Source organism: Pteropus alecto, unplaced genomic scaffold (genome assembly GCF_000325575.1).
Source record: "Pteropus alecto unplaced genomic scaffold, ASM32557v1 scaffold78, whole genome shotgun sequence".
Taxonomy (NCBI): Eukaryota; Metazoa; Chordata; class Mammalia; order Chiroptera; family Pteropodidae; genus Pteropus; species Pteropus alecto.
Window position 1 is genome coordinate 11,019,828 of NW_006443124.1, and position 11,328 is coordinate 11,031,155.

At 53.4% G+C, this 11,328-nt stretch overlaps 1 protein-coding gene across 5 annotated transcripts; it reads left to right on the forward strand.

The window, feature by feature from the left end:
* Window positions 1-993: 993 nt before the first annotated feature.
* Window positions 994-8,898, forward strand: SEPT8 (septin 8). 5 transcript variants are annotated; one of them, XM_015598148.2, is made up of 9 exons: window positions 994-1,147; window positions 2,154-2,349; window positions 2,645-2,831; window positions 3,916-4,077; window positions 4,531-4,627; window positions 4,851-5,019; window positions 5,228-5,360; window positions 5,472-5,662; window positions 7,387-7,681. In XM_015598148.2, exons 2-9 carry the CDS (start codon window positions 2,183-2,185, stop codon window positions 7,664-7,666), a joined length of 1,386 nt encoding a protein of 461 aa, XP_015453634.1. In that variant the 5' UTR covers window positions 994-1,147; window positions 2,154-2,182; the 3' UTR covers window positions 7,667-7,681. The 5 variants fall into 5 exon arrangements, with proteins under 5 accessions (XP_015453634.1, XP_015453636.1, XP_015453635.1 ...); XM_015598150.2 differs by lacking the exon at window positions 7,387-7,681 and adding an exon at window positions 8,216-8,898 and having other exon boundaries at window positions 1,030-1,147; window positions 2,651-2,831; XM_015598149.2 differs by having other exon boundaries at window positions 1,033-1,147; window positions 2,651-2,831; window positions 7,387-8,183.
* Window positions 8,899-11,328: the final 2,430 nt, after the last annotated feature.

An 11,328-nucleotide genomic window follows, 5' to 3' on the forward strand; every position in this document is an offset into this window, starting at 1 on the left:
AGGGCAAGGAGGAGGCATGTTTCTGCCCAACATGGAGCTGTCTGGGGGCTGCCCTTCAGAGGGGCCAGACCTGGGAATGCTGAGCCTGGGAACTTTTCCTCAGAGGACAGCATTTTACCCCCATTCCCAGGGAAGCCACACGAATTGAAGTCTGACCTTGATCCTCTGCTTCGGGTCCTGGTAGTTACTTTTTATAGCACTGTGGGCCAGCTCCAGTGGCCCCAGCTCCCTCGGGACCTGCTGCCCGCCTCTCTGCTAAGGCCAGGTATCCACATTTTCATCTTGAATCCTCTGTCTAAACAACCAGGGTTGGGGTGGGATGGGAGGGTGGCATGAGCCAGAGGCTGCGGATCGCTAGGGAGCGCCACTGAGGCAGGAGGGAGGAAACTTCAGAGTCATGATGCCTCAGAGACTGGCTCTGTGACCCAGTGGTGGGTCTGAGTGAGCACTGACCTCTTTAGGAGGGCCCCTGTTTGCATTCCATGCTTGGGTACATGAGGAGTAAGGGGTGCACATGGAAGACCTGAGCCCGGCCCGATGGGGGAGGTTCCCTGACAGAGCTCGAGTGAGGGGGTTGGGCCACACCCGCCTCTGCTTAAATCTCACTTTAATAGAAGGGCCTGTGAGGTCTGGGAGGGAGCCCCAGGAACATATACATTCTCCTGTCTTGGCCTCATGGAATCTTAAGATCCAGGGACCATCTGGGGCCTTTTCCTGGGCAGGAGGACAGGTGAGCCCTCAGGGATAGCAGCCAGGAGATGCCCCAGGCCCCAGCATCCTTTGCCTACTCAGATGGAGCAGACCACAGGTGACAGGGCCTTTTCCCAGATGGAGACAGGGGCCTCGAGGCCCACCAGGCTCTCTCTGTGGAAACCTGGCCTGGAATTGGAGCTCTGGTGTCTTTACGTTGTGTTCTGACATTTGTTGAGAATTCATATGGGGAAGTTGACTCAGGTTTAGCCTCCCCCCAGCTTGTCCTCTCTTCCCCAGTGAGCTCACTGCCTCGCTGTATTTCTCTCTTAGCAGAATGGAGAGCCAGAGCCCCGGAGCCTCTCTCTGGGCGGCCATGTGGGCTTCGACAGCCTCCCTGATCAGCTGGTCAGCAAGTCGGTCACTCAGGGCTTCAGCTTCAACATCCTCTGTGTGGGTGAGTTCATGGCCTGACCAGGGGGTGGCCTCAGACAGATGATGGATGAGGGCCTTCTGGGAGATGGAGTGCTGGCCACCTGTCAAGCTGCAGGGGGACCTCCCAGGCACAGGGACACTTTGGGCGGTCAGGACTAGGATTTGGGTGGCATCTCTGCCAGGGTCAAGGACACAGTTGGAGCCAGGCCCTGACTCATAGTTGCTGTGAAGAGTAGATAGTATTAGGCACGTGAAAGTGCTTTGTAAACTGAGAGTGTTCATCACAGAAGTTTAGGTTGTTTGTTTAGAACACATTGACGGTTGTTCCTATTGTGTGTCTAGGACACTATGGCAAACAAGGCTCTTCCTCCATTACAGTGTCATGTAGTAAGAGTGCCTGCATACATCTGAACAGACACAGCTGCAAACCGGGAGGCCTGGGAGGTTCCATGTGCCTCTCAGGGCCTGCGGGTCCCAGAGGCACAGAGTTTGGCCAGACCCTCCACAGGTGCCCAAGCCTTAGTATCTGCCAGGCTGTGGGTGTCCCTTGGGAAGCAGCCATTCCTAACCCCCTGGTTCAAGCTATATGGAGCTGGGGCCACCCTGGGCAGCTGGGCCAAGCTTTTGGTAGCTTCAGACTCTGGCCCTTCTGGTCCATGGCCATCCCAGGCTGGAAGGGATGGTATGCAGAGCAAGTGATTGGGTTCCACTGAGGTCAGTAGAGGCCAATATCCTGGTGTCTCTCAGCTGCCCAGCTCTGCCTCTCCCCCTGCACTGAAAAACATCTTACATGTCTCATCTCATGTCCAAGTCAGCCTTTTGCCTCTTTCTTCCACAGATTATTTCTGAAGTCACTGCGAAGGGATGGCTCTTGGGGACAGGGACAGTGAGGGATGCAGTGGGAGGCCCACCTCTCTCCCTTCTGTGGAGGCTGAGCATTCCTCAGCCCCACCCAGCCTAGCCAACAGCCAGGGACAGCCCCAGGTCCAGCCTCTGACATCCCCTCCCCTCTCCTCCCTGCTCCCCAGGGGAAACTGGCATCGGCAAGTCCACACTGATGAACACGCTCTTCAATACAACCTTCGAGACTGAGGAAGCCAGCCACCATGAAGAGTGCGTGCGCCTGCGGCCCCAGACCTATGACCTCCAAGAGAGCAATGTACATCTCAAGCTGACCATTGTGGACGCTGTGGGCTTCGGGGATCAGATCAACAAGGATGAGAGGCAAGAGGCGGGAAGGGCGGCCCTGCCCAGTCTCATCCACACCCCACCCATGTGGGCCTTGGTTCTGACCCTCTGCCTGAGCACTCCTCACTCCCAGCTGTCCCCATATGAATGACCAAGTCCCATACTCTGTGGGGCTGGGGAGGGCCTGTCGGGGAATATCTGAGGTCCTGAGGGGAAGGAGTCAGCCCTTGTACTTAGACAGGGATCCCTAGGCTGTTTGTCTCTAGGGAGAGAGGGCCTGCAGGGGGCTTGGCTCAGAGGCCCGCCTCCTAGGTGATGGGGCTGTCTGTAGTTACAGGCCCATAGTCGACTACATCGACGCGCAGTTTGAAAACTATCTGCAGGAGGAACTGAAGATCCGCCGCTCGCTGTTCGACTACCACGACACGAGGATCCATGTGTGCTTGTACTTTATCACGCCTACTGGGCACTCTCTCAAGTCCCTGGATCTGGTGACCATGAAGAAACTGGACAGCAAGGTGTGCCCCACACTGTTCATACGCTCCGAGGCCTCCATTGGAGTGGGGTGCAGTGTGATCATCCACTGTGGTGTCCAGGGGCTTACTGGTCACTGGCGTGCTGATAGGCCTCTTGGCTTGGTCCTCTCTCTCTTCTCTGTCTCTACTGCACTAGTGGGATCCACTGCACTAGTGGGATCCACTGCACTAGTGGGATCCACTGCACTAGTGGGATCTCTGTCTCTACTGCACTAGTGGGATCCCCCACTGCTCAGGGCTTTTTCACCAGAGCTCTGTCTCCTGGGTCTGGCCCTGAGCCGCTTTCTTCCAGCTGAATTCTTATTCTCAGCCCTCTGGCTCCTAGCTTCCTTCCCCTCCCCCTAGAGTTGCCTCCTCCCTCTGCCGACCCTTTAACTCTCTCCCCAGAGCGTCCCAATTCTCTGCTCATTCTCTCTCTCTCAATTCCTAGTTCCTCCACTCCCTTCCCTTGTTCTGTCCTTCCCGCTGTGAATTTCCCTTGGGTCCTCCTGCACCCACGGAGGAGAGGGGACTTAAGGCCCAGAACCGGGAATGCGTGTGAGGCGTGGAGACTGAGAAGACAGCTTCATGGGGATGGCAAGAAAGGCTTGGGGTCCTGGAGGGCATGTGACCCCACCGTCACCTGTCTGCTCTCGTGATTGCCCTCCCCATCTCAGGAGTTAATTTTCACTGTGAAAAATGGGGCAGCCTTAGCCTGGGAGATTTCTAAATCTTCTTGTGGCTGCTGCTGGTAGGTCATCTTACCTGCTTAGGTGGGAGTTCAGTCCCCCGCCACTGCTTGTGTCAAGCCCAAGGCTGGTTAGGACCTCTAGAGCACTCTAGGTCAAAGCTGGGTATGCCCAAAGGACTAATTTGGGGACTGGATGGTGGTCTGAGGGAACCAGGGCTGTAAGACATGCTGCCACTGGTTGTTACAATCCATCAGCCCCAGGTGGCTGAGTTCAGGCTGGGACTCCTCATGGGAACAGCTCCCTTCCTGCCCCCTGCCTAGAGATGTGGCCTGGGCAGGGCTGTCCACCATCAGAGAGCCACTAACCTGCTGCCCCTTCTCCCCTGATCCTGGCAGGTGAACATTATTCCCATCATTGCCAAGGCTGACACCATCTCCAAGAGTGAGCTCCACAAGTTCAAGATCAAGATCATGGGCGAGCTGGTCAGCAATGGGGTCCAGATCTACCAGTTCCCCACTGATGACGAGGCTGTCGCAGAGATTAACGCAGTCATGAATGTGAGCGTTGGGCAAGGGCCTCAGGCCCCTGGGGCCAGATGGCTGGCAGCCAGCACAGATCTCTGACAGCCCCGGGAGACTCTTGTTCCCTAGGATCCGGCCTTAGTTTCTCCAGGAAAGATGGGTGGGCATCTGGAAGCCAGCTGGTCCTGTGTCCTATAGACAAGGGACAGGAGGAGTCGGGTATTGGGCTGGTTATGGGGCTTCCCACATTTGAGTTTCACAAGATAGAGAGTCAGGGCGGGGACCTGAAACCTGTGGGGGTGAGCAGACGGGATGCCAGGGCTAGGAAGAGGAGAGTCAGGCCCACAGGTCCTTTGAGGGAACTTCTAATGGCCCCTGGGGAGCCCGAGGGCTGAAAGAACACCCTAGAACATGAAGAGAGCCGGGAAGTGAGCATCTGGCCACGCCTCATTCAGCCCAGGGCTCACGCGTCCTCTGGCCCCTTTCTAGGCACACCTGCCCTTTGCTGTGGTGGGCAGCGCCGAGGAGGTGAAGGTGGGGAACAAACTGGTCCGAGCACGGCAGTACCCATGGGGAGTGGTGCAGGGTGAGTGCGGTGGGGAGAGCACAGCCCCAGCTCGGGGCCCACGCTTAGTCTCCTGTCCTGCCTTGCTGCCTGTTCACCGCTGCCCCGCGTCGTCGTCCCTGTGGCCCTTTGTTGCCTCCTGCCTTTGGAGTGTGCTGCTAACCCTCTGGCTGCTGTCCTGCGCCCTGTCCTCCCGTGCCCGCCTGTGTGCCTGCCTGACGGCCCGTGTGCCCTCTGCCTGCAGTGGAGAATGAGAATCACTGCGACTTCGTGAAGCTGAGGGAGATGCTGATCCGGGTCAACATGGAGGACCTCCGCGAGCAGACCCACAGTCGGCACTATGAGCTCTACCGGCGCTGCAAGTTGGAGGAAATGGGCTTCCAGGACAGCGATGGGGACAGCCAGCCCTTTAGGTGACAGCCTGCTCACGGAGCGAGCCTGTCTCCCCAGCCTGAGCCAGCCTCGCCACACTGCCGTCTGCTTCTGGGGTTTTATGAGCCATGGAGTGAGGCTGTCAGGACCCCAGCACCCTCCTGTGCCCAGTGATTCTGCCTCTCTGGCTCTGCCTACCCCATTCCACCATAACCCCACCCTGGGCCTCTTTTCTCTGCATCTCCACAGTCTGCAGGAGACCTACGAGGCTAAGAGGAAGGAGTTCCTGAGTGAGCTGCAGAGGAAGGAGGAAGAGATGAGGCAGATGTTCATCAATAAAGTGAAGGAGACAGAGCTGGAGCTGAAGGAGAAGGAAAGGGAGGTGAGTTGGGGGCTGGGGGCTGTGGCGAGGCCAGAGTCTGGCCAGGCGGCAGGAGGGCCTGGCAACTTCCCGGCCTACATGGAAGCCTGGGCTGCCCCCTTCTGCTCCCAGCTCCACGAGAAGTTTGAGCACCTCAAGCGGATCCACCAGGAGGAGAAGCGCAAGGTAGAGGAAAAGCGCCGGGAGCTGGAGGAGGAGACCAACGCCTTCAACCGCAGGAAGGCCGCGGTGGAGGCCCTGCAGTCTCAGGCCTTGCACGCCACCCTGCAGCAGCCTCTGAGGAAGGACAAGGACAAGAAGAAGTAGGTGGTGGGCTCCCTGCCCTGCGCTGCCTCTTGCTCTCTCCTAAGTGCTCACTCTGTCCCCCTCTCTGCTCCTTCACTTCGACGTTTGCTCTCGCTCGCTGTCACTTGTTTACTATTTCTCTCTTATATTCACTGGTCCTTTCACCTTGTTCTTGCTCACCTTTCTTTTTCTTTCACTAGTGATCTAGATATCTCAGGATCCTCTCCCTCCCTTCCTCCCTTCCTCCCTCCTTCTCTCCCTCCCTTCCTGCCGGCGATGCTCGGCCTAGTTCTCCCTCTCTCTCTCCCTCTCTCTCTCTCTCGCTCTCTCCCTCTCTCTCGCTCTCTCTCCCTCTCTCTCTCTCGCTCTCTCACTCTCTCTCGCTCTCTCTCACTCTCTCTCACCTCTTCAGCTGGGGCGGTGAAGGCTGGGCCACACAGGCATGGAGTGGCCCCTGAGAGGGTGCAGGGGTCTCGAGGAAGGTCTTTCAGGCCAGAAGAGGGACAGGGCCTGGGGAGGTCAGCATTTCTTGACAGATTCCAAAAGCTCCTGTGGTTTCTGCCTGGACACTGGTGCATCCCTGCTCCCCCCAGTTTGAGGCAGTGGACATCGGACCCCTATGGGCTGACAGCCAGTGACTGAGACTTGAGCCTAGCCAGCACTGACCCTATGGTCACTACTTGGACCCTATGGTCACTACCTGGCAGGAGGAAGGTCAGCAGCTCCCGGCTGGGGCTCTGTGAGTCCTGCTAGTGAGAGAGGCTGCCCCACAGGCAGAGGTTGGAGCTGTTTTTCCGGAGGGTAGACTGGACGGAGAGAGAATGGTAGGGGATGGCAAGGAGGCTTTTCTCAGTCTCCAGGAGTCAGTCACCATGTTGGCCAGGTGGGGGCAACGCTGAGTCACTTCTCCTTGGAACTTTAATCACACCTGTCTCTACACTCTGGCCTAGAGTCCAGATGCTCTGGCTTCTGGGGATGTCCCTCTCCTACCCACTTCATTCAGTGTCCCTTCCACATCACACCGTGGGGCTCTCATCTATCCCTGTGTCTCCCTGCCCCTGGCTCGTGTCAGATACCTTCCTTTTTTGCCAGCCTAGGAACTAAGCAGGTTTACCCATCTTGGCCCTCGTTCTTGGGCTCCGGGGGATCCCATTTCCTCCTGGACTGCTTGAGAATGTATGTGCCAGGCCCTTCCTTTCTTGGTGGCAGTGGATCCCCGTGGTTAGGGCCATGCAGTGCACAGCTAGCTGTGGCCCTGGGATGCTACTTCTGGCATTAGCATTCCCCCTTGCCCCCAGTATTGTATTCCCTGACACACATGCACCCATGCACACACATACATGCACATGTACACTGTTTTACTCTCTCGTGTCCCATCACACACACATACTCAGGCACATGTCTACCAACACGCAGTCTCCAGACACATGCACAGAGGCACAGATGCATCTAAGGAAAAGAAATGTAAAGAGCTTCTCCCTGGGAGAGGCAAAGAGGACAAAGCCAGGCATTTAGGAATGGGATGCTAGTTCTCAGTCCTAAGGCCTGTCCTCTGCTTTGGGACAGACCCATCTCCTTTCTGTGGTTGGGGGCGGGGGGTGGGGTGGCTGCTGACAGATGGCCCCATCCCAGTGCTGGCTCTGCTAGGACAGATGAGCCCCTGCCTGTCCCCAGGAAGGACCCCAGCCCCATTCTTCCCCTCAGCCATGTGATTTCCCTTCTGCTTCGCATTTGCTTCCAGCCCTTGTCCCAGGTCCTGCTCTTGGCTTGGTGAGTGTGACGGCTCTGTGAATTGGAACTTATGTGGATTTCCAGCTAGCAGCTCAGGAATCTGGTTTTTCCTAGAAGGGGGTACTCAGGTTTGTGACCCAGGTGCTGGCACCCAAAGCACTTTTCGCCTGTTCTTTGCCAGCTTGGCCCAGGCTATCTTGTTAAAAGGCAGGCAGAGTCCCCTAGGAAATAAGCTATGGAGAGACCACTTAGAAACGAAGACAAGGACCTGCGGCCAGGTCAGGGTCTGAGGGCCGGTGGGGGTACAGGGTGGCTGCAAGGACACCCGCACAGCTTCAGGGTGGGGACTCGCCACTGGTGTCAGGTCTCCCTGCTTTTCCCCTGTGGCCTGGGCCTGGAAAACAGGTCTTATCTGTTTGCCGGACATGCCAGAAAGCTTCAGTCAATTTGGACTCTGGGAGAGAGACCTTGTGGAGGCCAGGAGTAGGTCAGTGGGGTAGCCAGGAGCACCCCTTCCTCCTGCCCTGGTCAGGGAAACGGGATGAGTCGGAGTGCATTTGGGGGGCGGTATTCACGACCATTTAGTCGAGTGGCTTTGATTGGTTGTATTCTTCAAATTTTAATCCACTTTTGCAAAATGGCTTCCCAATCAGATCTTGACCCTCGGCCTGGGACGCCACAAACTGAAGTGAATTATCTGCTTTGCTCGTGACAAATGCCAAACTGACTGCCCTTTCCCAGTGTCCCTCTTGCTGTCTTTTGCTTCTGTTTGATTTGGTCGTCTGCGTATCTTTTAATGTGTCTGTTTTTGTTTTGTTTGTTTTATTTTTATTTTTCAGTTAACGCACGCACAGACTTACATGTCAAGAGCGGACTTTAGACTTTCATGTGTTAAGTTGCTTGAATTACACCTTGTGACCCTTCTCCCATAACATGATGTGAGGACGGACTGGGAGCCGGTACAGACTCCAGTGTTTACAGCCTTGCTCTGTCCCCTGCCCCAACCCCCAGGCTGCCCTGGGCCTGGCGGGCCACCCCTCTCTATGCAAACATGTCAAAGCCATGAATGCTGGAATCCAAAACTGATGAGGTTTATTTTTTTCAGAGCCAGTGGCTGGTCTTCCATTTACAGTGTCACTATTCCTTGATGGAGCAGTTATGTGCCGCTCTAGCGAAGGCCCCGCCGGCGATGCTCGGCCTAGTTGTTCAGCGTCAAGATGGCAACTCGTGCGGTGCCTTGGGTGTGGCCGCATGGTCTGGTGTACATGCTGCAAAATTTGCCCAATTCCCTTTCGTTTTAATTTTCCTAACCTAGAGCTTAATTTCAATAATAACTTTTAAAACACTTCTAAATTTTTATTTTGGCACGAGCGTAAAAACATAATATCCTCTCCCATTATTTTCATAAGTAACACAGATTCCCTGATTTTTAAAAACTAAAAATATCTCTAAGCCTTTCTTATGTATAAAGTATCCCTATAATATATAGGGAGAGGTGGATAATAAACATCCTGTAATGACAGTGTTTGGAATTTCTTTACGGATGAAAGTGGAACATGAACAAGACCACGTCCAGTATTTTCACTGTGAATGTAAATGGAACAGCAGCCCAAAGCCGTTGTCTGTGTGCCCCAGAGGTGCTACCTATCAAAAGGGACCAACGCCACGTGTTTGTGTTAAGTGTTTGACTCCAGTAAAGACCCCCAAACCAATCCTGCGAATGCCAGATGCCCAGAGTGCTTGGCTGGGAAGAGGTTTTTATCTCAAGGCCCTTGTTTCCTTTTTCCTGGCTGAGTCACAGGGCAAAAGATGAAGGTGTCTGATATATGTGGCCAGTTTAAGAAAAAAACTACCAGGAAAGGAGTTTTCCCCCTTTCAGCTACATTTGTAAGGGGAAACATTTTTAAAGAAGTACCAGAAGCATTGATTCTTCTATGTTCCTGTTGGTTTGCAAGCCATTAAGAGGATCAGGGTTGAAAATATGGCCCGATAAAATGAGAGATGAAACGAATAGATGAAAGAAAGGATTCCATTAATGTTGATAAAGCTCTGTGCAGAGCACAGGCTCCCTGAGTAAAGCCCTACCTTGAGAAGCAGGTTAGTGCACTCACTGGCTGGGCGCCTTAGGAAGCTGCGCTGATTGATTTTGGATTGGTAGTTCATGCCCTCCATCTTCCCTCCCATCGCCTGCTGTATTGATTTGCAGGACCAAGTCCTGGCTTCCTCCTGCCCTTCTGAGATGGTGTTTCATTCAGAGTGGGGTGGAGGGGTGAGCTCTGTGTGCCCACCAAGGCACAGCTAGAAAAAGGCAGCCTTTGCATGTGAGGGGCTCTGCTCACCAGGAGCAGGGCAAGTTTTATGCTCAAAGTGAAAATTCTCCCAGTGTTGTAGATCCAGATTTTGAGGGGTAGAAACTTGAACTAGTTGAGAAGGCTTCTTCAAGAAAAGGAGCATGAATACTCAGTTAGGTACGGGGCTTTGGGAGGGGCCTTGAAGAGTAGACTTTCTTAGCTTCCCAGTAAATCCACCTCTGGTTGTAACTGATAACTGATAACTGATGCTTCACTGTGGGTATCCAAACAGGTAAACCAGCCTACCTAAGGCAGACGTGGACTGTATTTCTGAGGATGAGGCTGCATGACCCAGTGGGTTTACTGGTTATATAAGAAATGAGGACTCCTGCTTCACGGGCCAATCTGGGGACTCCAGGTGGCAGATTCTGCCACCCGTCCACCTGCCGGCTGCCCCCAAGGCATACTGGAAGGCCAAAATTGTGGCTGGCTACCTGCCTGCAGGAGATCTCTGGAGAGACCTGTCATTGTTGCACTTTCTGGGGTCTGAGCTGCCTCCACAGGTCCCATCAGCTTTAGTGAGCCTCACTGCACCTCCCTTTGCTATTTGTGTTTGGAATTTTGTCATCTTTAGCTGAGACCAAATTAATCCTTGGTGCACAAAGTGAGCTTAAAACTTGCCATTATTTAACAAGCTACCCGTCACGGAATATGACCTCTGCCTGCAGGGTCTGATTTGCCCCCTCTTTTTCTTTGTCATTATCATCTGTTATCATTAGTGCTGTCAGTAGGATCATGCTGGCATTTACTATCATGTCTTTCATGAACCAAGTTAGTTTTGGGTGGAATCGCCGTATAATTTATTGTCCAAACTGAGTTGACTCATGCCAGCTCAACAGGCATAAGCCAGAACTGTCTCAGGCTAACCGGGAGGTATGGTCATCCCAGTTGGGGATAACCTGAGCCTAGGTAGTTTATGATGGTGCAGACTGACTGCATATATGTTTGTATGTCTATATGTGGGTTCCCTGTTAAGTGGGGCTCATATTATTGGATAAGAGGCCCCGAGGGAAGTGCGGCTTGCTAGTCTGTTATGTTAACATGCTTTTCTAAAACTGCTTCACGTGTTAATTCATTTACTCCTTCATTCATTGACTGTTTTTGTTCCTTTCCATTCACTTTGTACTTTTTTTTCCATTAAATTTTGCATTTATTTTGAGTTTTTTTGTGGTGTCTTTTTTTGGGCAGTAGCTTTTCTGATTTAACAAGTTTTCTAGCCTATTAATCTGCTACAATTATGGTAAAATACAGCTTGTCTTTTCTGTGAACTTTGTGGGGTTGATCAGCTTCTTTAGGAATTAAGTTTTAACAGTGAATCCTGTTATGGGCATCTGTGGTCTTGAATGGGTGTGGGATGGAGGAAAGTCATAGTTAGGAGAGAGAAAATACAGCCTATGGTCCAGTGAATAGTAGATTACTGGGTACAGGAATGAGAGGAGGCAAACCCTGCCCTTGGAGAGTTTACATCCTTGTGGAGGAGGCTTGACATGGGACAACTAACATTTGAGTTTTTATTGTGTGCCAGGCAACATTGCTCTAAAGTACATTACATGCATTAATCCTCTAATCTTCATAATAATTCCATGATTAGGTACCATTTC